The sequence below is a fragment of the Meles meles genome, chromosome 2 (assembly GCF_922984935.1).
Source record: "Meles meles chromosome 2, mMelMel3.1 paternal haplotype, whole genome shotgun sequence".
Taxonomy (NCBI): Eukaryota; Metazoa; Chordata; class Mammalia; order Carnivora; family Mustelidae; genus Meles; species Meles meles.
This window is the reverse complement of record NC_060067.1, coordinates 31,545,123-31,570,258: the sequence shown is the minus strand read 5'-3', so window position 1 is coordinate 31,570,258 and position 25,136 is coordinate 31,545,123. Positions and strand designations below refer to the sequence as shown.

Genomic DNA, 25,136 nt, shown 5'->3' with positions numbered 1-25,136 from the left:
ATACAACGGTGAACTCAACGCAGCTCTTGTCTCACTCCTCTGCACCAACTTCAGATATTCCAGAAAAGCCCGAGAGAGAGTGGGAGACAGACACTGAGTGTGCTACAGAGGACTCATGATCTCTTATCATCATCACCCACGTTACTTAGCCAAAGACCTGCCCTCTGCAAGGTCAATATTTGTTGAAATCATAACTTGAAAATAATGGGAGACTTATGGCAGTTCAGAGTGTAACTCTTTTCCACCTCCCGTTCTGGTCCAAACTTTCCTAGGATGCATTATTGGAATCACTTTTTCCGCCCGTTCCCTTACAGGTGCACTAAAATATTAGCCATATCAATAACAGCAGGGAGAGTTTATTTCGACTGTCAAATTTTAAAATATTTGCTGTATTATTTTGGTATTTTGTAGGAACCCGAATCACTACACGCTTTCAGAGCTGTAGCGCTCGCCCTCACGTGACTTCCAAACCGCCTCTCGCGGAAGCGCGCTGACGTCATCCGGTCGTGCGACCTGCAGACGCCGACGAGCGGCGCTGCGTCTCGGGTGTCGCGCTGCCAGAAGCTCCAGTTGGGCCACACCGGCCACAGTACTTTTTCTTCTCCCGCTGCGTAAAGCTGGTTGCGACTTTTTCGTGGGCTCTTAGCGGCGGGCGTCTTTGCAAAATCGGGGCGCAGGCCATGGCGCCGAACTGTCTCGAGACCCTCTCCTGACGCCTCTGTAGCGCGGAGGGATGTGGACTCCTGTGGGTCGTGGCAGGTGGCACGGTCGCGCGCTCACGGTGTGGGCCGCCGCAGCTGCATACCGGGGGCTCCTGGAGCCTTGTCCCACGCCGAGCCGTGAGGCTGCTGCCAAGTCCAGGACTCTCGACCGGCACTACAGCTCTGCCGACCGCAAGGTGACCGCCATTAGTCTCTGATTAACCGTTTTAAAACTACGGAGGACGTTCCTTGCAAAAATGTAGGCTGGAAGGGCTTCCTAGACTACGTGTGAATGCGGGTTGAGATTTCTGTGAGGGAGTTAGAGCTAAGAGAGCGCCTCGCTCTCGGGTTTCTGTAGGCTCCACTGCTCACCACTGTGACCTTGGGCAAGTCACTTCTCGAGTTCACGGGTTTGTAATGTCAGTAACTAATTTATTGATTATGCGAGGCACTGATGCAGGGGTTTTGCATGCATTTAATTCTCTTAAAAGCCTGCTGAAGAGGCTAGTGTAACCTCCATTTTCCTGCAAGTTACTAGCTCTGTGGCCTGGGGAAGCTACTTGAACGTCCTGTAACTTTTTTTCAGTGATAAATGAATGAGATAAGGATAAAGAATGGCTCTTCACGAGGATGGTAACTATGTAAGGACTAGGACTTTTTAGTCCGATATCTAGACTGGAAGACGTGCTGGGTATGCTTTAGCTTCTGTTTCTTATTTGATTTTAAGTGATCCAAAGCACACTTGTTTTCTGAGTTTTTGTTCTTGTGGTGGAGAAGGTGAGGAATTCAGCAACTTTTTAAAAATACACTTATTTATTTACTAGGAAAAGATACAGTTTAGGAAGAAAAGTAGAGCAATTGAACACAATTTATGAGTACCTGGAAAAAAATAAGACTTAAAGTAGTATAATGCCCTCTTCTAACATGCTTGTGGAATGTAAAATGGTTTTATCTTGCAATTCAAAGTTCTTAAAAGTGGTACAGTCCTGTGTATCTTTTTAATTGAATGGCAATTGAAAGGGCAGTGTGGGAAATACACCGGGCAAACAAATCAGGTTTAGTTTTTAATCAGAATTTCTTTCAAATATAAGTTGCATTTTCATTGTATGCTTTGTATTAGAACATTTATTTTAAAAAAAGCGTAAAGCCCCTGAGTATTATGTATTTCATTGTAATTTTACTTTTTTTTTTTAAGATTTTATTTATTATTTGACAGACACAGTGAGAGAGGGAACACAAGCTGGGGGAGTGGGAGAGGAAGAAGCCGGCTTCCCGCTGAGCAGGGAGCCCAGTGCCCAGTGGAGGGGCTGTTCCCAGGACTGCAGGACCCCAGGATCATGACATGACTGGAAGGCAGTCACTTAACAACTGAGCCACCCAGAAGCCCCAATGATTTTACTTTTTTAATGCTGATTATAAGATGGATTTGCTTGGAAAAATAAAATGTTTAGAGTACCCCAAAAGATGGCATATTCTACTTGAGTAACCATTTTTAGCAGTTTGCAGTGAGTCTACATAAAACATTAAAGAAGATGTATATAACTAAAAATTGGGAGTTACATTTTAAAATATTTTAAAATTTTGAATGATAAGAGGTTTTTTCTTTTTTCTTTCTCTTTTTTTTTTTTTTTTTTTTTGCTGCTGCTGCTATCTTTCTTTCCTCTCTTTCCAGAGAAATTGTCAAATAACATAATTGTATCTGATTTAACTTTAGAAGATTCTATTAGGAGCACAGATTTTTAAATAGATTTGACTGCTGACTAAATGTGTGATGAGGGCAAAGAATTTCCTTTTTTTTTCCTTAAACTTTTCTGTAGCTTTTTTTTTTTTTGCTTCAAGCAGTTTTATTAGACCAGGCGCTCTAAGGCTGTTCAGGAGTTCTAGGTATCTTGTGTTCTTCTTTCATGAAAATAAATTCATTTCCTCATTGGCCCTCTAAGTGGTGGAAATATTTATAAAGGACTCTTCTTTAGCTTGGTTGTCACCTTGACTGTGAAACTGATATATTTGGTAAGTGCGGTCGTAAAAATTTGCTTGTAATTAGAGTTTAGCTGTACACGTTTTTATATGTTATAAAATGAAATGGTTTAGACTAAAGGAATAATCTTTGAATTAGTAGTCTTTTTTCATATACTGCAAAAATATACTCATAAATTTTTATTTTTCTTCCCTTTCTAGGAAAAAATTGACCTGTCTGGATTCTCTGTTGAAAATATTAGAAATTTCAGTATCATTGCACATGTGGATCATGGCAAAAGCACTTTAGCTGACAGGCTCTTGGAACTAACAGGTATTTTCATTTTATGTTATATAGTTAATTGATGGCCATGAGTAATTAATCATCATTTTTACTATGCTTTTTAAAATTTTGGTTTTACTTTTATATGCAATATTGTGTCTTTTTAAAAGCCCATAGAAATATCAATAAGTATTTCTCTTTTATAGGCACAATTGATAAAACAAAAAATAATAAGCAGGTTCTTGATAAATTGCAAGTGGAACGAGAAAGAGGAATCACTGTTAAAGCCCAGACAGCATCTCTTTTCTATAATTGTGAAGGAAAACAGTACCTTTTAAATCTCATTGATACACCAGTAAGTTTAATATTTTGTCTCTCTTGTTAAGTCAGCCTTGTATTAATAGTGAGAACAAATCCTTGTTCAGTTTTGGAACTGAACATTAAACACTTTGCTCTTCATTTTCTCAGTGTTCTTATGTTTGAGTAAATTGTTTCACAAGTAGAGGCTGAAAAAAGAAATGTACTAACTTTTTATCAAGGGGAGTCAGTAGATTTGCCATAATGCCCCTCCCTAAAAATATTATAGCTAACTTTAGAAGTATCAATATTTTTTGTTTTTCAGGGCCATGTTGATTTTAGTTATGAGGTATCCAGGTCACTCTCTGCTTGCCAGGGTGTTTTACTTGTGGTTGATGCAAATGAGGTAGGTACTTTTAATTTAATTTTATGTTGTATGATTCGCTCTGGGTTATTTCAGGATATTTTCCTTAAAATGTATTTTGGAAATAGAATTTTTATGTTTGAAAATAATAAGATGTATTATTTAAGCCAAAGCACATGATTTAGTCCTGGTGCTTTGAATTTTATTGCCCTAAAGCAGTCTGTGAAATTGACTAATTCATATTTTAAACACTTTAAGCTGATCAGATGAATGAATGGATTGTTGAAGTATATTATATTTACATTCATCCTACCAAAAGCTCAGTTTTTAGCAGTTCTTTATTTGGGGTTTTAATATTAATTTTTAGCAGAACTTGAAAATGAATCTATATTGGAGGACATTTTGGGTGATTTTAAGGTAATAATGTTTTAAGTTTAAAGAAATATGTCAGTAACATTACCACAGAGAACCATAAAAACATATCCGTTGATGATATAAGACCTATTATGTACTATTGAAGTAAGCTTTTGATATAATTCAGTTTCTCACAAACTTTTCATTTAAAACCCAAGATAAATGTTGTGTTAAACCTTCCTTGTTCCTCTTGGGGAAAGTTTATGTCTACCTTATACACATAGTACAGGGTTTTATAAACCACATCATATGACTGTGTCCTTTAGTAGGCTTTCATGACCTTGAGGGTTCATGTTTCACTTTTTTTTATCTCCAGTAATGTTTCCCAAAATGAAAGGAATTTTCACAAGGAATTATCCAGATTCATGGATAGGACAGCTAGGAATTATTCTTGCAATCCAGTTGAAAGAACTAAGGCACAAAGGTTTTATCACTTCTTAAGATTACAGATCTGGTTAGCTAATGTGCCAGGACTAAAACACAAGTTTTCTGCAACTGATTACAGTAGTATTTCTTGTTAGCCATTTTGCCTCTGTGGAAATACTCTATATATATTCATGGAAGTATAGATACTGTACTTTACTCTGTATCTCTGCTTTTGGTGAAGATGTATAGAATGGCTTAAATTACAAGTTTTGTGATAGATGGTAGAATGGTCATATCAGTATCTTGTGTCTTGATATTTCTAGGGTATTCAAGCGCAAACTGTAGCAAACTTCTTTCTTGCCTTTGAAGCACAGCTGTCGATAATCCCAGTTATAAACAAGGTAATTCTAGGGGTGCCTGGGTGGCTCAGTGGGTTAAGCCTCTGCCTTCGGCTCAGGTCATGATCCCAGCATCCTGGGATTGAGCCCCATATCGGGCTCCCTGCTCAGCTGGAAGCCTGCTTCTCTCTCTCCCGCTCCCCGTGCTTGTATTCCCTCTCTCGCTGTGTCTCTTTCTGTCAAATAAATAAAATCTTAAAAACAAAAAAAACAAAAAAAACAGGTAATTCTAATGAGATAACAATAATGTTTATTATTTATTTTCTAAAAGTGAATTTGGTGTTTGACTATTAAGTATACTATTTTTTATATGAGGAATCTTCAATTATATATTAAATGTATTGGTAGGATTTATTTCTTTAAATTGCACGTGATAGAATTTCAACTCGAACTCCTATATCCTTACACATAGTTGAGAAGACAGTCTCCCTGAATTGACATGAAGTGATTGAAGCTTGTTTCTTTAGGAAAGAAATATATGCACGGCAGCCAAAAAATTATGTTTATCACACTAAAACATATTGGAAAAGAAAAAGCCCTTAAGATCTTGGGGAAAACAGTGTAACACATGAAACATAACAGTTGAGTGCTAAGCTGAGTACTGTTGATAAACCTTAGCTTTTATATTTTGAAATTAATAAAGAATCTTAGGGGCGCCTGGGTGGCTCAGTGGGTTAAAGCCCCTGCCTTCGGCTCAGGTCATGATCCCAGGGTCCTGGGATCAAGCCCCACATCGGGCTCTCTGCTCTGTGGGGAGCCTACTTCCTCCTCTCTCTCTGCCTGCCTCTCTGCCTAGTTGTGATTTCTCTCTGTCAAATAAATAAAATATTAAAAAAAAAATAAAGAATCTTAATTTAAAAATCTTCATTGTAGGGTACCTGGGGGGCTCAGTCAGTTAAGTGTCTGATTCTTGATCTCAGCTCAGAGTTGTGTGTTCAAGCCCTGCATTGGGCTCTGCTTGACATGGATCCTACTTTTAAAAACAAACCAACCAACCAAAAAAAATTACATTGCATTCAGTTGAATTTTTTTATAATGGAGTTAAGTTTAAAAGAGGCAGAGTTGCTTATGGTAAGACAGTTTGTTGTCATAAGTTACATCTAACTTGTAAAATCAGTTTACATGGTGTTGGTTGATATGTTGTTATTGAACTCTTCTGCCTTGAATTGCCTGCTCCCTAAAATTTTTGCATGCTCTGCCTTGCCTACCCCCTGTTTTTCAGTAGCCATACTTGTTAAAATTATATTGACTATGTCTAGATTATTTTAACAGTTTTGAAATGAAAAATAGAGGTATCAGTTATTATAGGTATGCTTTTGACTGTCTCTGAATGCTATTAATATGTAATACACTTTATTTTATTTTTACTGTGTTAAGACATAATGAATTTTTTTTTCTTAAGGTAGATCTGAAGAATGCTGATCCTGAAAGGGTTGAAAAGCAAATTGAAAAAGTGTTTGATATTCCAAGTGATGAATGTATTAAGGTAAAATACCCTTTTTCTTGAAGACATACTTTAAAAAATGTCAGGTATTGGCCTAAGTGAAATTTCGTAGTATTTGATAGCTCATTGGTATATAAAGTTTTCATAGTTTTACAAAGTTCTTTTTACTAATATTTCATTTGATCGTCATCAAAAATCTTTGTTACATGGTTAGGACAGATAGGAATTATTCTTACAATCCAGTTGAAAGAACCAAGGCGCAAAGGTTTTATCACTTTCTTAAGATTATAGATCTAGTTAGCTAATGTGCCAGGCTTAAAATGCAAGTCTTCTGCAACTGATTACAGTAGTATTTCTTGTTAGTATTTTGCCTCTGTGGAAATACTCTCTCTATATATATTTATTTATTTAAAGATCTATTTATTTTTATTTTACAGAGAGAGTATGCAAGAGTGGGGGTGGCAGGTGGAGGGAGAGAGAATCCTCAAGTATACTACCTACTGAGTGCAGAGCCTGACTCAGGGCTCAGTCCCAAGACCCTGAGATCATGACCTAAGCCAAAATCAAAGAGTCAGAGGCTTAACTGACTGAGCCACCCCCGCGTGCCTGGAAATACTCTCTTTAAAGAACAGATTCAAATTAATTACAAGGTGTTTGTATTAGTTTTGGAATTGACAAAGCTTTTTTTTTTTTTTTTAAGATTTTATTTATTTATTTGACAGACAGAGATCACAAGTAGGCATAGAGGCAGACAGAGAGAGAGGAGGAAGCAGTCTCTCCGCTGAGTAGAGAGCCCGATGTGGGGCTCGATCCCAGGACCCTGGGATCATGATCTGAGCTGAAGGCAGTGGCTTTAACCCACTGAGCCACTCAGGCGCCCCAACAAAGCTTTTTTAAATAATAGAATTAGATATAGTAATAATCTTAAACAACAGATTTTATTTATATCAAAGTTGATATTACTTTTTTTTTTAAAAGATTTTCTTTATTTATTCATGACAGAGAGAGAAGGAGGCAGAGGCAGAAGCAGGCTCCCTGCTGAGCAGAGAGCCCTGTATGGGACTTGATCCCAGGACCCTGGGATCATAACCTGAGCCCAAGGCAGATGCTTAACCAACTGAGCCACCCAGGAGCCCAAAGTTGATATTACTTCAAATTTGAATTTTTTTATGTACCTTTTAAATGATGACTAGGTATTGAATAGCCATGGCCAGACTGTGCTGTGCTATGTTGTAAGTGTGTCCGTGCAACAGTATATAACATTCAGCTTCCACTTCAGTCTCATTTGATTTTTTGAAAAAGCAAGTTTCAGGTGATGAATTGTTTTCTTTTGTTTAACTTTAACACCGTGGAGGATTACATACAACATGGTATTAACTGAAAAACTATTTTTTTTCCCCTTGGAGATAGATACACACATAGAGAATTTAATGGTTTTTATTATAAAGAGGGACCTCATTATAAAGCAGTCCTGAAATTATGGTTTCATAACTTGGGTTATGTTAAAGTATAATGAACTATTCTGATTTTAATACATCTTTACAAAATTTACTCAGATACTTATTTGGCATGTGCTAGCTAGGGGCACAGCCGTCAACAGGCTAGATAAGATTGCTGTATCATTGTGTTATGTTCTTCTTAAGGAGGCCGACATTAAATGAGTAAAGAAAGAAGTAAGTGAATAAGTGTAGTGATTATTGAATAAGACAGGTATTGTCAAGAAATTCATTTAGCAGATTGTGTTGTTTCAGGTGGAGTATCATACTTAACTATAGAAAAGTAATTTTTTTCTCAGAGAGATGCTATGATGCAGAGTAACTTAGGGCATCTCTGATGTACTGAGACAGAAGAATTGACGGTTGGGAGAAACTTCCAAGAGGAAGAAAGAGCAAGTGTATAGGCTTGGCATGTTTAGCAAGGTTTGGCATGTTTAAGGAATGGAGCAGAGACAAATTAGATGTGATGGCTCTGTAGGGATAAGCAGGAATCAGGTCATGCTGAGACTCTTGCTGTGCTGAGGTTTGAAAATTATTCTATGATAAAGGATTTTAAAGTAAGTGAGGAAAATAAACTGATCCGGTTGCCTTATAGAGAATTCATTAGAAAACAATAAGAAGAGGTAAGGGGAAATTGGTTTGCAGTAATAGCTAAAGTGCTTATAGAGGTGGCTAAATATGTTGATGTCAGAGAAGTCGGCAGATTTGATGTTTATTTGGAGAGATTTGGGTAGAAGAGATTTGGTGTGGGTTACATATGAGGAAGTGAAATAAAGGGAAGAATCAGGTAGCTTTGGGTTTAAGCAAGTAGCTGCTACTAGATGTTAATATCCATATGAGGAGGAGTTGGAGAGGAAATGATACAGGAGAAAACACAAAGCTTTGCTTTGTCTATTAGACATCCAAGTAGAGATACTGTATAAATCTTTAATTCAGGCATTCATGGAGATAATTGTGGTCAGAGATAGGTACTTAGGAGTTGTTAACATGTATGTGGTAAACAAATAGGGTTTCATAAGGAGAAGTGTAGAGAAAAGATCCTAAGAGCCAAACTACATTATTGTGAATTTGAGGGTGTTACAAGTAAGAACTTGAGAAGGATTTGAATTCAGAATAAAAAGTATGGAAGGATTCAGAATAAAAAGTATGGAAGGATTGAGTCGCCAGAGAAGGGGGAATAATTCCCAAATTATAGAGACTGCAAAGAGGTTGTGAGTATAAATACAGATAGATTCATATATTTTGGATAAGGAAGTTTGTGATATTTTCTGTTTCCTTAAATGAACTAACAGGCAAAGTCATCAACCAAGAGTGAATTGGCCAGAGGGGAAAATGTATAGATTGAAAAAGAAGGTAGTATGAAACACCTTACTGAGTAGTAATGTGAATTTACTATGGGATACATCTTGGGAAGTTAGGAAGTTTAACTGCACGTTGAGATGTGTGGTCATGAATTCAGAGAAACTTGCCAGACCAAGTACTCGATTTTTCTCCAGTAATGTTGAACCCTTTGTATTATAGGCACAGAAAAGACACTTGTTGGGGCACCTGGGTGGCTCAGTCAGTTAAGTGTTTGACGTTGACTCAGGTCATGATCTTGGGGTCTTGGGATCCAGCCCTGTGTTGGGCTCTATGCTCTGCAGGGGGTCTGCTTCTCCCTCTATCCCCCCTCCTCCTGCTTGGGCTCACTCAATCGCTCTTTCTCAAATTAATAAAGTCTTTAAAAAAAAAAAAAAGGTAAGACACAGTGTCGGAAGCAGTCACAGTTGAGTTTTACCAACCTTATGATAGGGAGAGAATAGGTAGTGGTTGAAGAGTGATTGTAAATAGTGGACCGCGGAGTCTCTGCTGGGAAAGGAGGGGGCATGGGGCTAATGGATAGTGAAAGGAGATAGTCCATTCAATGGTTTAGAGATGGGAACTTGAAGGATTATTGCAAAGAAGGTACTGGAGTCTAGAGCAGTGGTTCTCGTTAGAGGGTATTTTTGCCCTGTAGGAAACATTTCGCAATATCTGGAGATGATTTTTGTTGTTATACTGGGGAGTAGGTGCTACAGTCATCTTGTGGGTAGATGACGTGCCATAGATTCTGTTAAAAATCCCTTAAGACAATTATCAGTCCAAACTGTCCTTAGTGCTGACTTGAGAAACTGATGTGGAGAAAGTTTAAAGGTTAAGAGGTGGTATTTAGGAAATGGGCTTTAAAATCAAGATTTCAGAGATAGTACAGCTGTTAGTTATGACAAAGTTGAGTCATTCCTGTGTTTTTTGAGTCTTCAGGCTTGTTCTCTCAGTGGGAGAACAATAGTAATATCCCCTGTAACTGCATGTGTGTTATCCACATATATTGTTTATTCTCTTTACACAACAATCTTGAGATTTAGGAAGAATATGAATGATCATTTATTAGATGAGGAACTTGAAGCTCAAATATGTATTGCTCAAGTCATACAGTCCATACAGAGTCATAACTGTTACTCAGATTTTTTTATAAACTCTTAAAACCACTGCTCTTTCATTACCGTAATCCGAATGTTTTTGCAATTTAATCCAAGAACCATAGACTCACCTAACTGTTTTGGAAGGACCTTTGTCAGTATAGTGTATGGTTTGTGCTTCCTTTTATTACTGTCTTCAAATTCATAACTGTGAGAATTATTTTTTTTTTCTCATTATAAAGCTCAGTCACCTGGATAGAAAAGTAGTCTTTAAATCATTATTTTTTTAATATACTTTTTTTTAGATTTCTGCTAAACTTGGAACAAATGTTGAAAGAGTTCTTCAGGCAGTCATTGAAAGAATACCACCGTAAGTAATTTGCTGTTTTTGTACTTTTTACTTAACTTTAATAGTACAAAGGCCATCAGTCAGATCTGTAATTTTAGATTAGACTATACCTGTGGTGAGTGATAATACATTATTTTTAGTTGTACATAGAAATCAAGTACAGTATAGAAAAAGAAAGCAAACAAGGGTGATTGAATTCTCTTCTTAATAATCATTGTAATAGGGGCGCCTGGATGGCTCAGTGGGTTGAACCTCTGCCTTCGGCTCGGGTCATGGTCTCAGGGTTCTGGGATCGAGCCCCATGTTGGGCTCTCTGATTGGCGGGAGCCTGTGTCCCCCTCTCTCTCTGCCTGCCTCTCTGCCTACTTGTGATCTCTCTTTCCATCAAATAAATAAATAAAATATTTTTAAAAAATCATTGTAATAAAGAGACTTGAATAAATTAGCAGTTATTGTGTTTCAATACTGAATAAATGTATTTCATCAGTTTCATAAATCATCTTAAAACTTTTAAACTCAAGGTTGAAATAAAATTAATATAAAAATAGGCATTATACTTTATAGGAAGATATTTTTATTTTGGCTGTCACTTATTAGCCTTTCTTAGGTACTAGAATAAATTAAGCATAATATTTAAATAATAATCATTTTATTAAGAGTTTAATTTATTATATGTACATTTTCTTTTTACTTATTTTTAATAGTCCTAAAGTGCATCGCAAAAATCCCCTGAAAGCTTTGGTATTTGATTCCACATTTGACCAGTATAGGGGTGTGATAGCCAATGTAGCATTATTTGATGGAGTGGTTTCCAAAGGAGATAAAATTGTATCTGCACATACTAAAAAGACATATGAAGTTAATGAAGTAGGAGTTCTGAATCCGAATGAGCAGCCAACACATAAACTGTAAGTAATCTGCAATAGTAATCAAAATACATTCATATGTGTTCAGTCTCTGCCTTTCTCAGCTTGGTATGCTTAGAATGATCCCAGTTTGATAACTCAGAGAAGAAAAACCCAAACTAATTATTTAATGCACCTAAATATTAAAAGTTCTTGCAAAAGGAATCTTATGTGTGAAGGACATATAAATTGGATATATTTTTATTCCTTTTGACTAGTCTTAACAAATTTATGATCTGCTGTATTTGATGAGCCAGTGAAAGAGATGGTTCTGTCACCCATATCCAAATCATACTGGGTATCAATTTTGATATTTAATTTTTTTATAATTAGATTTTTCAACATAAAAACAGTGAAGAAAATTTGGTAATTTTTTCCCTTTTGTATGGAATTCATTGTAAAACTTTGTTTAAAATCCATGGCACATGGGGTTAGTAAGGTAGTGTGTATTAGAACAACTGAATTCTGAGTTCACTGACATACTTGAGTGCCTGCTCCATCAGTACTGCAAGGTACTGATGAGATAAATCATCTGGCATGTACCTGGAGCATTCTAAGGTCTCTGTTTCCTCATCTGTAAAAATTAAGAGAGTGACCATATAGGTCACACTCGATAGTTTAATGTTTGTCTAAAACCAGCACTATTTGGCTCAATAAATTTTTTATTTAATGGAGTCATAAAGTCTATTTTAATTTTACTCAAAGAGTTCTGAAATCTGTGTTCCATCATGTAGTGCATACATTGACCATTACTGTATCTTCACTTAAGATTCTGGTACCTTATCCTAGACGTAGTTTATCATGTAGGGAATTTGCTTTAAAAAAACAAAACTAAGAGAAAACTCTGAAATCTTGGGATGTGCTCTTTTCATACAAGAGGAACATCAAATTGGTGTCAGATTTGTTTAGAGTTCACATTTTTCTGCTTGGTTTAAAAAAAATTTTTTTTAGAGCACATTATGACACAATTCATTAATAAAATAGTGTTTTACACTACAAAAAGTTATTTTGTGTTTCTGCACTTAGTTTTACTTTGTTTACATTATATTTTAGAAGCTGTTGTTTAATATGCAGAGGTAGCTGGAGTCATGAGGAAGGCTGTAGACTTGTGTTTCAGAGGTCCTTGATAATGGACTGCAAGGCATGGTATGTTCTTTTGCTGACAGTTTAGTGTTGAGAATTGATACGTAATACTTATTTTGAATTAGATGAGGTTTTCTTTGGAAAATATAATCATTTCCGGGAAGGGTAGAGCTAATTGTGAGTATGCACTTGAAACATTAAAGCAGTAAATATGTCCGTATAATAATTTTATTTAGATATGCAGGACAGGTGGGCTATCTGATTGCTGGGATGAAAGATGTCACTGAAGCACAAATAGGAGATACATTATATTTACATAAACAACCAGTGGAGCCCTTGCCTGGGTTTAAATCAGCGAAACCAATGGTATTTGCAGGTGAGGAGCTCACAAATGTAAGGATGAGGGCCAATTTATTATGTAAATTGAAATAAGAATTATTAGAAATACTCATTTTAAATAACAGCTAATTCCAGAATATTCTATTTCTTTTAGTTTTTTTGTGTACTATTTATATGTCAGTTAATTTCATATGTATAGTGCAACTTTATGTGGGAGATCATGTCCTACATTTTTTTTTAATCACTTCTTAGAAAGTATAAGCTCTTAAACGAGCTCTCTGATATATAAAAGAACATAGATTTTATTTGTTTCGCTAGAGAGTAAATCATTGCATTTGGAATATTTTTCTAGTTAGGATGTTTTCATTACTAATTGTCAGTGGACATTTACTGACTGCCTTTCTATTAGTTGACTTTATTTAATATTGTATAGTACTAGCGGTGGCATGGCAGAGGATAGTGTTACTTCTCATATGCCCGACTTCACAACCTTTTACTACTGTGTGATGTTGCAGACATTTGGAAAAGGAAGGCTTGATTGAAGGTCATCAAGTTACTCTGTGCTGGGTATCCAGCACTTGGTTTTCTCCCTTTGTTTGTGTCACTGGGAAGTAGGAAGTTTGTTTACTCCCACAGTAGGCAAAGTCAGTCATTTGAGTTTTGGAGGATGTGAGAGATGAGGATGATTAATTCTGATCCTGGAAGCATTGTATATTTAGTTTTAGGCAGATTTTCACATGTGATAATTAGAAATCGTTGTGTTCTCAGGAATGTACCCTATAGACCAATCTGAATATAATAACCTGAAGAGTGCTGTAGAAAAACTGACTATAAATGATTCCAGTGTGACAGTTCATCGGGATAGTAGCCTTGCCTTAGGTGCTGGATGGAGGTAAGATTCTTTTCCCTGTAGGATCAAATTTCTGTTGAAAAGTGAAGTTTAAGTGGTTCATTGGTCCTGAACATTTCATTTCTAAGGATAAGTTCCTACTAGTGTAAAGTGAACCAAAATAAACATCTGCCTATTTCACATTGTATTCATACTCTATGGGTAAGCTTTATAGCAATTTTAAATAGAATTCCAATAGAAATTTTTTTTTTGAAATTTTCAATCCTATTTAATGAAGTTTTGGTAGCATTTAATTATGATGTGAATTGCTTGAATGACCTTTTTTTGGAATGACTTTCGATTCTACCCATCCCCCACAAAATAATATAGTATTATTTATAGTACTATAACATATAAATATATAGTATATAAAATATAAATAATATAGTATAATAGTATATAATACTATATTCATCAAAGAAACCAGAGCCCACGAGACATACACATTTTGGAGTTTGCCTTTTTCTCCCCCAGGTTGGGATTTCTTGGACTTTTGCATATGGAAGTTTTCAACCAGCGACTGGAGCAAGAATATAATGCTTCTGTAATTTTAACAACCCCAACTGTTCCATATAAAGCTGTTCTTTCATCAGCAAAATTGATAAAGGTACTGTTGTGAACCAGCATACAAGGGAAAACTAAATAAGTGTGTGTATATATATGCAGAATACAGGAGAAACTTGTTAGTACACCGTCACCTGACTAGCTTTTACATGAAATATTTCTTGATTGGTAGCATTAAAAATTGAATTATTTTATGACTAATCATGGAGAAGCCACTTGAGAACTAATTCATGCAGTATTTTTCTTAACGTGATAGAAATCTGTATATCATCGATACTATCCTGTTACTGAACGTAAAACGTAGAATCAGTATCAGTCTAAATCCAGTACAGAAATTAAGAATATAATGTGGTCATAAGTAATTTATCTTAATGAAAGGTGAAGTATTCATGGCTGCCTGGCTATAGGAAATTTTAGATTTCAAGGTAGTGATAGAGACAGTATTGTATTCTATCTGAATGGCAGTCTCTTCATTTTAAACAAATTTTAACTTTGGCTTCTGTAAATACTTTCCAACAAAATGAACTTAGGACACTAATGATAATGCCTTATAAGGGCAGATTAAAATGTACTTTTACATCATATTTTTTCTAAGTGGTCCATAAGATGTGCTTAGTAGATGTCAATGAACGGGATACATTACTTACTAAAAATTGTTATTAAGGGGTTATGGTTGGGTGGTTTTAAAATACAAAGCATATTAGGGTTGCTTGGGTAGCTCAGTGGGTTAAAGCCTCTGCCTTCAGTTCAGGTCATGATCCCAGGGTTCTGGAATCGAGCCCTGCATAGGGCTCTCTGCTCAGCAGGGAGCCTGCTTCCTTCTCTCTCTTTGCCTGCCTCTCTGCCTACTTGTGATCTCTGTCAAATAAATAAATAAAATCTTCAAAAAAAATACAATAAAATACAAAGCCTATTAACATAATAGTTTAACCTTTAGGAATTCTTTTGATTTTATTAATTCAGCAAATGCAATTATAATAAATTCTAACATTTACTGTAAATTAAAGCGTGGTAATTAAGACTTATTTTTAGCTGTTGGTGATTTTTCTTATTTTTAGGAATACAGAGAAAAGGAAATTACAATCATCAATCCTGCACAATTCCCTGATAAATCAAAAGTAACAGAGTATTTGGAGCCAGTTGTTTTGGGTACAATTATCACACCAGATGAATACACTGGAAAAGTAATGATGCTCTGCCAGGTATAAGTATAATACAGTTTAATATAAAAGTAAATTTTAGTCCTAACAGTGATTTCCCACTCAGGTTTTGAAAGATTTCTCTCTGTAGAATTGAATTTGTAAGAAATTTTCATAAAGATCTACATCTACGTGTGTGTGTGTGTGTGTGTGTGTGTGTGTATAAATATATATGTGTATATGAGAGATATAGATAACTTCTAAAATAATTTTGATTTTAAATGAGAAAAATAGAACCAGAATTTTGGTCATCTGTATTAATTTACTGACTTGATATGTTAGCCCAAAGGAAAGAAATTTGATGCTTATTTATACTGACTAGCTCAAAGAATAATTTCTTTTAGCCTTTATAGTACTTGAAAGTGAGGATAGTTTGAAAGATTACTGTAATACTTGACACTTTTGACTAAAGGGTGGGTATTCCCTATTTTGCCTTAGTTGTTGCCACAATGTAATAAATGACTTAGTCCATAAATCAATGTCATCAAAAAAACTATTTGAAGTACTCTGACATATATTGGAAAGAACTCTTAAATGATTACTAGTGGACTTGAAGTTTAATTCTATAATCACAAACTAGAAAACTTGGGTCAGTTGCTTAATTTCTTGGGATTTAAGTTTATTTGTAAAACAAGAAATCAGAACTTTGATGTTATCTGTGGTTAATTTGGTTTATCATTAAATACTATATAATTTTAAAAACATAAAATTGTTAGATAAAGACAGGATTAAAAGCTTTGGTAATAAATACAATTGAAATATGAAATAGTTGTCTCTGTATTAAAATTGTTATTTGCAAATTTTTGGTAGACCATTAAATATTCCTTCATTTTGTCCACTGTTTATTAGGATTTGTAAGGAAATTTTTAGGTTGGTAATTGACATCTTTCTATAGTCATTGTAAATCATTTCATCAATAGTTTATCATTAAACACATTTTTTTTTCTTTTTTAGGCTCGAAGAGCAGTTCAGAAGAATATGATGTATATTGATCAAAATAGAGTTATGCTTAAATATCTCTTCCCGTTGAATGAAATTGTGGTGGATTTTTATGATTCTTTGAAATCCCTGTCTTCTGGATATGCTAGGTAAAAATTTAATTCAGATAACCTGGATAGTTCTTTTGAAATATTGACCAACATGAGTATAAAAAGGCTTGAAGCAGCCTTTAAAGTGTTAGAGAGTACTCCTAATTTGCTTATGGAAGAATGAGTTCCTTTAGTTCATAAAACTTTTAGCCTTCTTCTAATAAATTAATCGTGTCCTCTTCATGAAAGAGTATACTCCTCTGTCTGTTAAAAATTATATGTAATTTCAAGAAGCTACTGTTATCTTAGTGGCACATTTGTATGGTGGCACATTGGATTTGTGTGTTATATAATCCTAGGAGCACCTGTATATATTTGGAAAACAGAACTACGTATTTAGTCTGTAAAAAATGCTACATGTGTCCCCATATCTGTGAACACTTTAATAACTTGGTCTTCTCCAGAATAAGTGGTCCACATTATGAAAACCATTGTCTTAATCCCCAGGAGTGTATGGAGGAACAGCCTGATACAAGTGAAGGAAGATTTAATACTAAGTAACAAAGAACTCCATGCATAGCATTTTGGGAGTATTTTATGTTGGGGTAAATAACTCTAGATGCCCTTAATACCCTAAAATCTTATGATATTGGATAGCATATATTGGAATATTAAAGAAAATACAAAATATGCTGGGAAAGTTGGGAAAATGAACATTCACATCTGTAAAATACATATGCACCTACCTATATGAGTGTGCCGGCATATTTAATACTAACATTCAAAGAAAGATTTGTGTTCAAAGAATATGCTACAGTGATCTGGAAATTTAGCTTTATGAAATGAGTGTTAGATGAAAGAGTTATCGTAGTTGATACAAAGGAGTGTTCTTTGTGGTTTTTTTGTATTGAGAAACTATTTTTTCTACCTCTTCAGCCAGTTTTTTTATGTGTCTTCTTTCAGACAAGAACGTAAGCAAATAAGTGGCAATGGGATTTAAAGTAGAATGAATTGAGGCAGCATGTCATTAAACAGTTATTGTGGGGCACCTGGGTGGCTCAGTCAGTTAGGCATCTGCCTTCAACTCAGGTCATGCTCACAGGGTCCTGGGATTGAGCCTCGAACCAGGCTCCTTGCTAAGCGGGAAGCCTACTTCTCCCTCTGCTTCTGGCTGTTGCTCTCCCCTGCTTGTGCTCTCTCTCTCTGACAAATAAATGAATAAAATCTTTAAACAAACAAAAATAAATAAAAATTTTTGTGGTTAAAAGAATAATTACTAAGCTGAGTGTTTATGAACATTTTTAACGAAGTCTGTCAATTGTAGTTTGCATTTAGATACCCCTTTATGAGTTAAGTGGTCTTAAAATCTATAAGCTTAGAAACTTAAACATACTTCAGACTAATGAAAGAACATATTGAATTTTGAACTACATGAAAAGAAAACAATGCCAGTTTTCAGAATTAAGGTGATTCTTATGTTCAAGATGGATCTTTTTTACATGTAGTCAGTTCCTAAGAATAAAAATGCATCATAGTCTGTTTAGCCTAGCCATCGGCCTCTCCTGGACTTAGATAAGGAACAATTTCTCGTGGCAAGAATCTTCTCAGCTGGGTCAGAAGAAGACTTCCTTTGTTATTTGAGGACTAGTGAGGCTGCTTCTCATACTTAACTTGATGCAACCCACACATAGCCTTTTTGAATCCTAAATGTGTTCCTGCATTCCAGGGGTACACTTGAATGAATAATCTGTGTTTTGAAAAGAGGTTAGGTTTCCATTTGGCTGGCTTGGAAACAGAGACGTTTGTTTAATGGTTTCTTTTGGGAAAAAAATGAATGAAGAAATTCTAAAATTTTGGAGCACAGAAGATTTTAAAGTTGTAAACAGGTGAAATCTAGGGACTATGTCTAGATTTTATTTTTCTGCATATACTTAAGGCGATAATCTTTCATATAGTAAATGCTTAATATTTATTGAAAGGATTTTAGCAAAACTTTAGGTAATACGATTTTTATGGTTTTAGAGAGTATTAGTATCAACTTATGACCTCCTTGCTTTAGAAACCAAAAATTAGCAGCTCTAGGCATTAGTTTGTTTTAAAATTAAGACAGTTCAGGACTACCTGTTCTTATCCATAGTTTAAAAGACATGTAAGCATAATGAAAGTTTCTTTCTCATGAGGCTTCCGTTTTGAGAGTTAAACCTGTTTTGATTAGCATTGTAAGCTTTTGCTGTATTTTTTAATAGTAATAGCTGATGCTAATCAAGTGCTTTAATGTGCTAAGCTAGGCTCTGTTTTTTTTTTTTTAATTTTATATTCTTTTATCATTGAAACCAGAGTGTAATTTTTCCATGTTTTTAAAATGGCATAAAGTTATTTTTAATAACTGCATAATTTTTGCATATAGTTTTTTTTTTTATAATTTTTTTTTGTTGTTTTAAACACTGTTTTTGTATTAGGTACTGTGTCAGTGCTTTACATGTGTTAACTCATTTCATCCTCAAAAAAGCCTTGTGAAGCTTTAAGCCGAAGAGTAGTGTAAGAAATCCAAAAATCTTATTTATAGTGACTCTTTATCAGTACCTTAGCATTTATTTAACTGGTAATAGAGCGCTAAATAGAAATCCATACTTAATGAATCTTGGAGAATGACCCATTAATATATACTGTTGTCTACAGCCAGCCAGCTCTTGGGAGGAAACATTGGGAAGAAGGTGACATTTGCCTTCAGTGTCCCATTTTCCTAGACTGGCTTACAAGTTTATTTTCCTTTCCCCCGTGAAGCATGTTTCCCTTGGCTTTTGCCTTTCATTTTGTAAATGTAAAAAAATGAGGGAGTTTGTTCCTCACTGTGGTCATGTAGATCCTGTTTATGTGAAGTGTACATTTACTATTTTGATAGATCTTTGGGTCAGGTGTAAGAGAATGGGTAGAAAAAATGTTTTGCAAAGAAAAATAATACAGTGTTTTGGGAAGTATGTTTATCTGTTACTTGGATGTTCTTTCTTGTTAGTTTTGATTATGAAGATGCGGGCTACCAGACTGCAGAACTTGTAAAAATGGATATTCTACTGAATGGAAATCCTGTAGAGGAGCTGGTAACTATTGTACACAAGTAAGTTGAATAGAAACTAATCATGGAATGTGAAAGTACCACTTTTGACATGTTTTTATTTAATTATGGATTACTTATTTTTATTTGACAGCTATATTTTGAAAACTTACAAGTAATTAAATTTCCTTGTACTGGGGCACCTGGGTAGCTCAGTTGTTAAGTGTCTGCCTTCGGCTCACGTCATGATCCCAGAGTCCTGGGATTGAGCCCTGCACTGGGCTTCCTGCTTGGTGGGAAGCCTGCTTCTACCTTTCCCACTCCCTCTGCTTGTGTTCCCTCTCTCGCTGTATCTCGCTGTCAAATAAATGAATAAAATCTTTAAAAAAAAAAAAATTTCCTTGTACTAGTTTTTCTTTCCATTCTTTTTCCATACTGTTAAATGTGGAAGAATAGAATTAAAATAGCTAAAAAGAAGAGTGTCTTAGAAAGAAATATTTCCCTCACTAGAGTAAAGTAGAAGAAACGGTTTTAAACTTTATGATAGATTTAAAGTTGAGAGGACAATCTGGAAGAAATGGATGCATTCCTAGAGACATATAAACTACCACAACTGAACCAGGAAGAAATAGAAAACCTGAACAGGCCCATAACCAGTAAGGAGATTGAAACAGTCATCAAAAATCTCCAAACAAAAACTTTCTTTTTTTAAGAACAAAAATTTTTTTATATTCACAGAATTTTATAATGAAAAATGAAATATCCTACATGTTCAGCAAATTGATAAAAATAAATGGAGCACCTCTTTAATAATCCTGTTAAGTTGTTAAAATTATACTATGAAATAATCTTAAGTGATATAAAAATGCCTATTAAATAAAAGGGTAGACATATATTCACTATGATTCAAACTATAAAATATCAAACATGCAGGAAAATAATGGAAGGATATATGTTTTATATGTGTGTGTGTGTATATATATATATATATGTTTGATAAACATTCTAAAATGTTTAACACTGGTTTTCTATGGATGAAGGGAATGGCATCAATAATGGTTTTTATGTATGTTTTTCTGCATTGCCTGCAATGGTCTTAATGTTATTTTTGCAGTCAGAAAAGTCATATGATTCAGAGTAAGATATGTTTATGACAGATGAGTTCCATTTGAATCTCCTTGAGAAATCACCTGTACATTGATTATGCATATGGACTAGAAAGGTACTTTAAATATTCATATTTAGGATATGTAAATAGTTGCATTTTCTCTCTCAGAGACAAAGCACACTCTGTTGGCAAAGCCATATGTGAACGTCTTAAGGATTCTCTTCCTAGGCATCTGTTTGAGATAGCAATTCAGGCTGCTGTTGGAAGTAAAATCATTGCAAGAGAAACGTGAGTTGAAATTCATTTTTGTTCTTGTTTTAGAAATGGTAAAATGATTAGAAATGATGGGACTAGAACTGTATTATGAAATAATGTTGAAAAATTTAACTTCACATTGGCCTAAACTTTGTTCCTACTTGTAGAAACACTAATCTGATTTTTAATTGACTTAATTGATAATTTTTGATTTACTTAACACCTAGTGATATTATTTATAATAATATAATGGGCATGGGTTTGAGGAATTGCTTTTATTTCCACTCGTTTTACTGAATGACTACTGAATTTCCTGGGTAAGATATGGCTTATAAGCTAATAGCAACTGAAACTTTTTAAGAAGTTTTGAGGGGGAAAAAAAGGTTTTGGAGATACTCTTCCAAAAGACAAAAAACTAAATTATGATTTTTATTTGAAGCATTTAATACCACTTTTCAGAACTAGCCAATTTAGAGATCAGAGAGTAGACAGACAGAGGAATGCTAATATGTTGACTTTTGTATTGTAGATTGATTGTGTGATGTATAGTAGATATTGAAGAGAGACTAATTTATGTAGAAAACTGGTCTTTTTGTATGAGAGATTGATAAACTAATCAGAACACGGAATAAGCTGCTCTACTAGTAACAGTAAGTGCAGGAAGTATTGTGTAACATATTTCCTTGGTTTCTGGAAAATCAGAAGTGTCCCCTAGCTGGAAATTGCCATTCAGTTGTAGTTTAAACCCAAACCTACATGTATCAGTAGTGGTGAGATTATAGCCAACATTTTACAGAGTCATGGGACAAATTTTATGCCTATATTTGCAGTGAATTTAATTTCCTAAGGCAGTTTAGTTTTAGTTAATTGTTTTGAATTTCATGAGTACCCAGAGATTAGGCAGAACATAGTTGATAACTAGGCAACATCCTGGAAAGCACAATTTAGAATAGCAAATAATTCTAACATGTGTGTTGAGGCAGAAGATACTTTAGAGGGGAAAAAAAAAAAAAGATTTTTTTTTTTAAATTTCTAAATTTCTTAGAAACATTGAACATTGTAAAAATAGATTAGTTTATATCTGTTGGGGTAGATATATTAAAATTATTTAGTTTGTCCTGAAAAGGGCTTTATAAAAGAAATAAATTTTTTTTTTTTTTTTTTTTTTAAAGATTTTATTTATTTATTTGACAGAGAGAGAGATCACAAGTAGGCAGAGAGGCAGGCAGAGAGAGAGGAGGAAGCAGGCTCCCCGCAGAGCAGAGAGCCCGATGCGGGGCTCGATCCCAGGACCCTGAGATCATGACCTGAGCCGAAGGCAGCAGCTTAATCCACTGAGCCACCCAGGCGCCCCAAGAAATAAATTTTTTATATTCCTAGTCACTCTTAACCCACATGTGGTAGAGTTAATAATGTGATAACCATTTCTAAATTTTTTGGAAGTAGTAGTAGTAAGAACAGTTTTAGGTTGAGCCAGAAATGATGTTAGGGTGTTTTACTTACTCTTGAATTTGGCCTAAATCAAAACTACCCACAAGCCCTGATATTTTTTATTCTTAATAAAATTTATGTTGATGTTTATGTTGAATCCATTTTCTATTTTATGTCAAATACTTAAAAGTAGATACAGATACAAGAGCATTTGAGCTATTTATTTATGGCAGTTTTACTTAGGTATGACATGATTATTTAAATCTGCAAAGAGGAGATTGTTTTTGAAAATAAAATTCTTATAAAGAACATATTGAAATGATATAATTTTTATATAAAATTTCTTCTTTTACAGTGTGAAAGCTTATAGGAAAAACGTTTTGGCAAAATGTGTACGTATTTGCCTGTATTCTACTTTTTATTAATATATCTGTTTTCATGAGTTTAAAGTAAGAGGGGAGATATAAATATATTGGTTTCCATTCTTTTTATAATAACCATTTCATCTCTAGTTTCCTTTTTAAATAGGTAAATCTCAGCTTGACTGTTAATATATTCATTTTGATAACATTCTTATTTTTCCATCTTATTTATAAAAATTTCCCTTATATGAAGTACTACCCAGTATTTTTGTAATAGTTATGATCAGGATAACATGTTTTATTGATCTAATTTATAAGGAGAAAGTTTGAAGACAAGGACTGTGTCTTACCCTGGAAGAGTATGGCAGTTTGAAATCCACCTCTCCTACATTGCTTTTCCGTTTGTGGTCTCCTCTATTAAAATTTCTTAACTCAGTTATGAGAAATAAATGGTTAATGCTTTTTTAAATCCGTAGTGTCAGACTGGCACACTTATGCCTGTGTGAATTTATTAGACTATGGCTATATGATCCAGAATTTTAAGACTTGAATCAGTAAGAGGCTTGATAATTATTCTTGACATGCATAACATAATGTTGGGTTTCCTTGGTGATCTTCATCTTCATCCAAAAAATAATAAACCCTTTATCATTCTTTGAGATGATGTTAAATTATGATCTGCTATGAAGGTGATTAGAAAAGTAACTTTACAGAGGTCTACCTCATGGGTAATAACTGTAAGGTTATTATAATTTTATTGATGTCTGTACTTGTATGATTTTCTGTGGAGTGATTTGGACTTCCAATTTTTAAAATTATTTTTCAGTATGGTGGTGATATTACCCGAAAAATGAAACTTTTGAAGAGACAAGCAGAAGGAAAAAAAAAACTGAGGAAAATTGGCAACATTGAAGTTCCAAAAGATGCTTTCATAAAAGTTCTAAGAACACAATGTGATAAGTAATTGTTGGAAAAAAATACAGTGAATTTTCATAAATTAAAACTTGTGTATCTTTTAATTTTTTTTCATAATTTATATGTTGATGACAATGAAAATTATAAAATTTGTTGGTTGCTTTCTGAGTTTTTAGGTTTAAAGAACCTATTAGCTCTTCTTTGAAAAGTAAGTTGTGGGTGGATTAAGAACTTGGATTCTGAAGCCATATTGTCTGGTTTCACATTTCTGTACCACCACTCACTAGAGCAAGGTAAATTATTACCTGTTTACTCTTTAGTGAAGTCAGGATTATGCTGTTATTTACCTCCATAGGTTGTTGTGAAGATTGTTATCATATAGTATGTTTAAAATACTCAGTATATGACACAGTAGTGTTTAGTGAATCTTAACTGTTTTGTTCTCATGCACATTTTTTCTTACACTGAACGACCCTTTAAGATTCTAATTCAAGTCTGTGATATTTGCAGAATCACCTAAGTATCAGTTTGTTTAGCTGGATAAATTTAGATTTATAGCAGTCAGTTATTAAATAAAGTCAATAGCATTCTAGCTGAACATGTGCTGTCTAGTTTTTGTTAAAATTTTTATAAATGAAACAGTTTAATACACATCTAAATTAAAATAATGGTAGGGGCTTGTTAACATGCATTGGGTGCAAAGCAGTAGGTGTTTGGTGTTAGCAGTAGCTGTTATTAATGGCAATTTTAGTAATTCTTGTCTAGATTTCATAGTTGATGAGACAAAGCTTTAGTTAACTTGACGTCACACAGCCAGCAAATGGCTGTCATGCTTCAAAGCATGTGTTCTTACCTCCATTCACCCAGTTAGTGAACAAACTAGAGGGCAAATTGTATTACAATAAGAAGATACTTTAGCCATTGAATTTTGTTCTGTACACTGAACTAAATGAAGTAAATGTCTTTTAGGGATAAGACTATCCATATATTTTATACTAGGATTATTACATTATGAGGTAATTCTAACTATAAGATAGTGGGATTTATACTTATATCATCTGCTCAGGTATCTTCCCTGTCCTCTCTAGCTGTAATAGAACAGTTGAAATATGAGGTTCCGTAATAATACTTGTATTTTGTGTAGTATATTTGAAACTAGAAGAGCATTTACATATAATTTCTAAATGTTCTGTTCTACCATTATTATCAGGTGAAAGTTACAGGTTGATACCTGGCACAAAGTATGCACCATGTGTCTGCCATTTAACATTTGTGCTTTATTAGTTGTGTATAATTTAGACACATTTAGTTCTCTTCCTTTAAGCAGTATTACTAGTAGTGATAAAAGTATTTTTCAAATTTTGTAGTATAAGCTTAAGTTCTCTTCCCTGACCATTCTCCCAAACAGATGATTTTCATGATAGGGAGTTGTGTGCCTTCTAAGTATATTCCCCAGAGAACCTTAACAAAACATTGAGATGTTTGCAAACATTACAATAA

General features: G+C 34.4%; 1 protein-coding gene across 1 annotated transcript; it reads left to right on the top strand.

The window, feature by feature from the left end:
• The first annotated feature begins 556 nt into the window (after nucleotides 1-556).
• GUF1 (GTP binding elongation factor GUF1) lies at nucleotides 557-23,718 on the top strand. The gene is made up of 17 exons (XM_045998425.1): nucleotides 557-898; nucleotides 2,880-2,991; nucleotides 3,147-3,295; nucleotides 3,563-3,643; nucleotides 4,705-4,782; nucleotides 6,182-6,265; nucleotides 10,463-10,527; nucleotides 11,211-11,414; nucleotides 12,731-12,870; nucleotides 13,602-13,725; nucleotides 14,197-14,329; nucleotides 15,345-15,488; nucleotides 16,440-16,573; nucleotides 19,527-19,628; nucleotides 20,842-20,961; nucleotides 22,715-22,751; nucleotides 23,548-23,718. The coding sequence occupies exons 1-17, from the start codon at nucleotides 734-736 to the stop codon at nucleotides 23,683-23,685; spliced, it is 2,010 nt and encodes a 669-aa protein (XP_045854381.1). The 5' UTR covers nucleotides 557-733; the 3' UTR covers nucleotides 23,686-23,718.
• The last annotated feature ends 1,418 nt before the right edge of the window (nucleotides 23,719-25,136 follow it).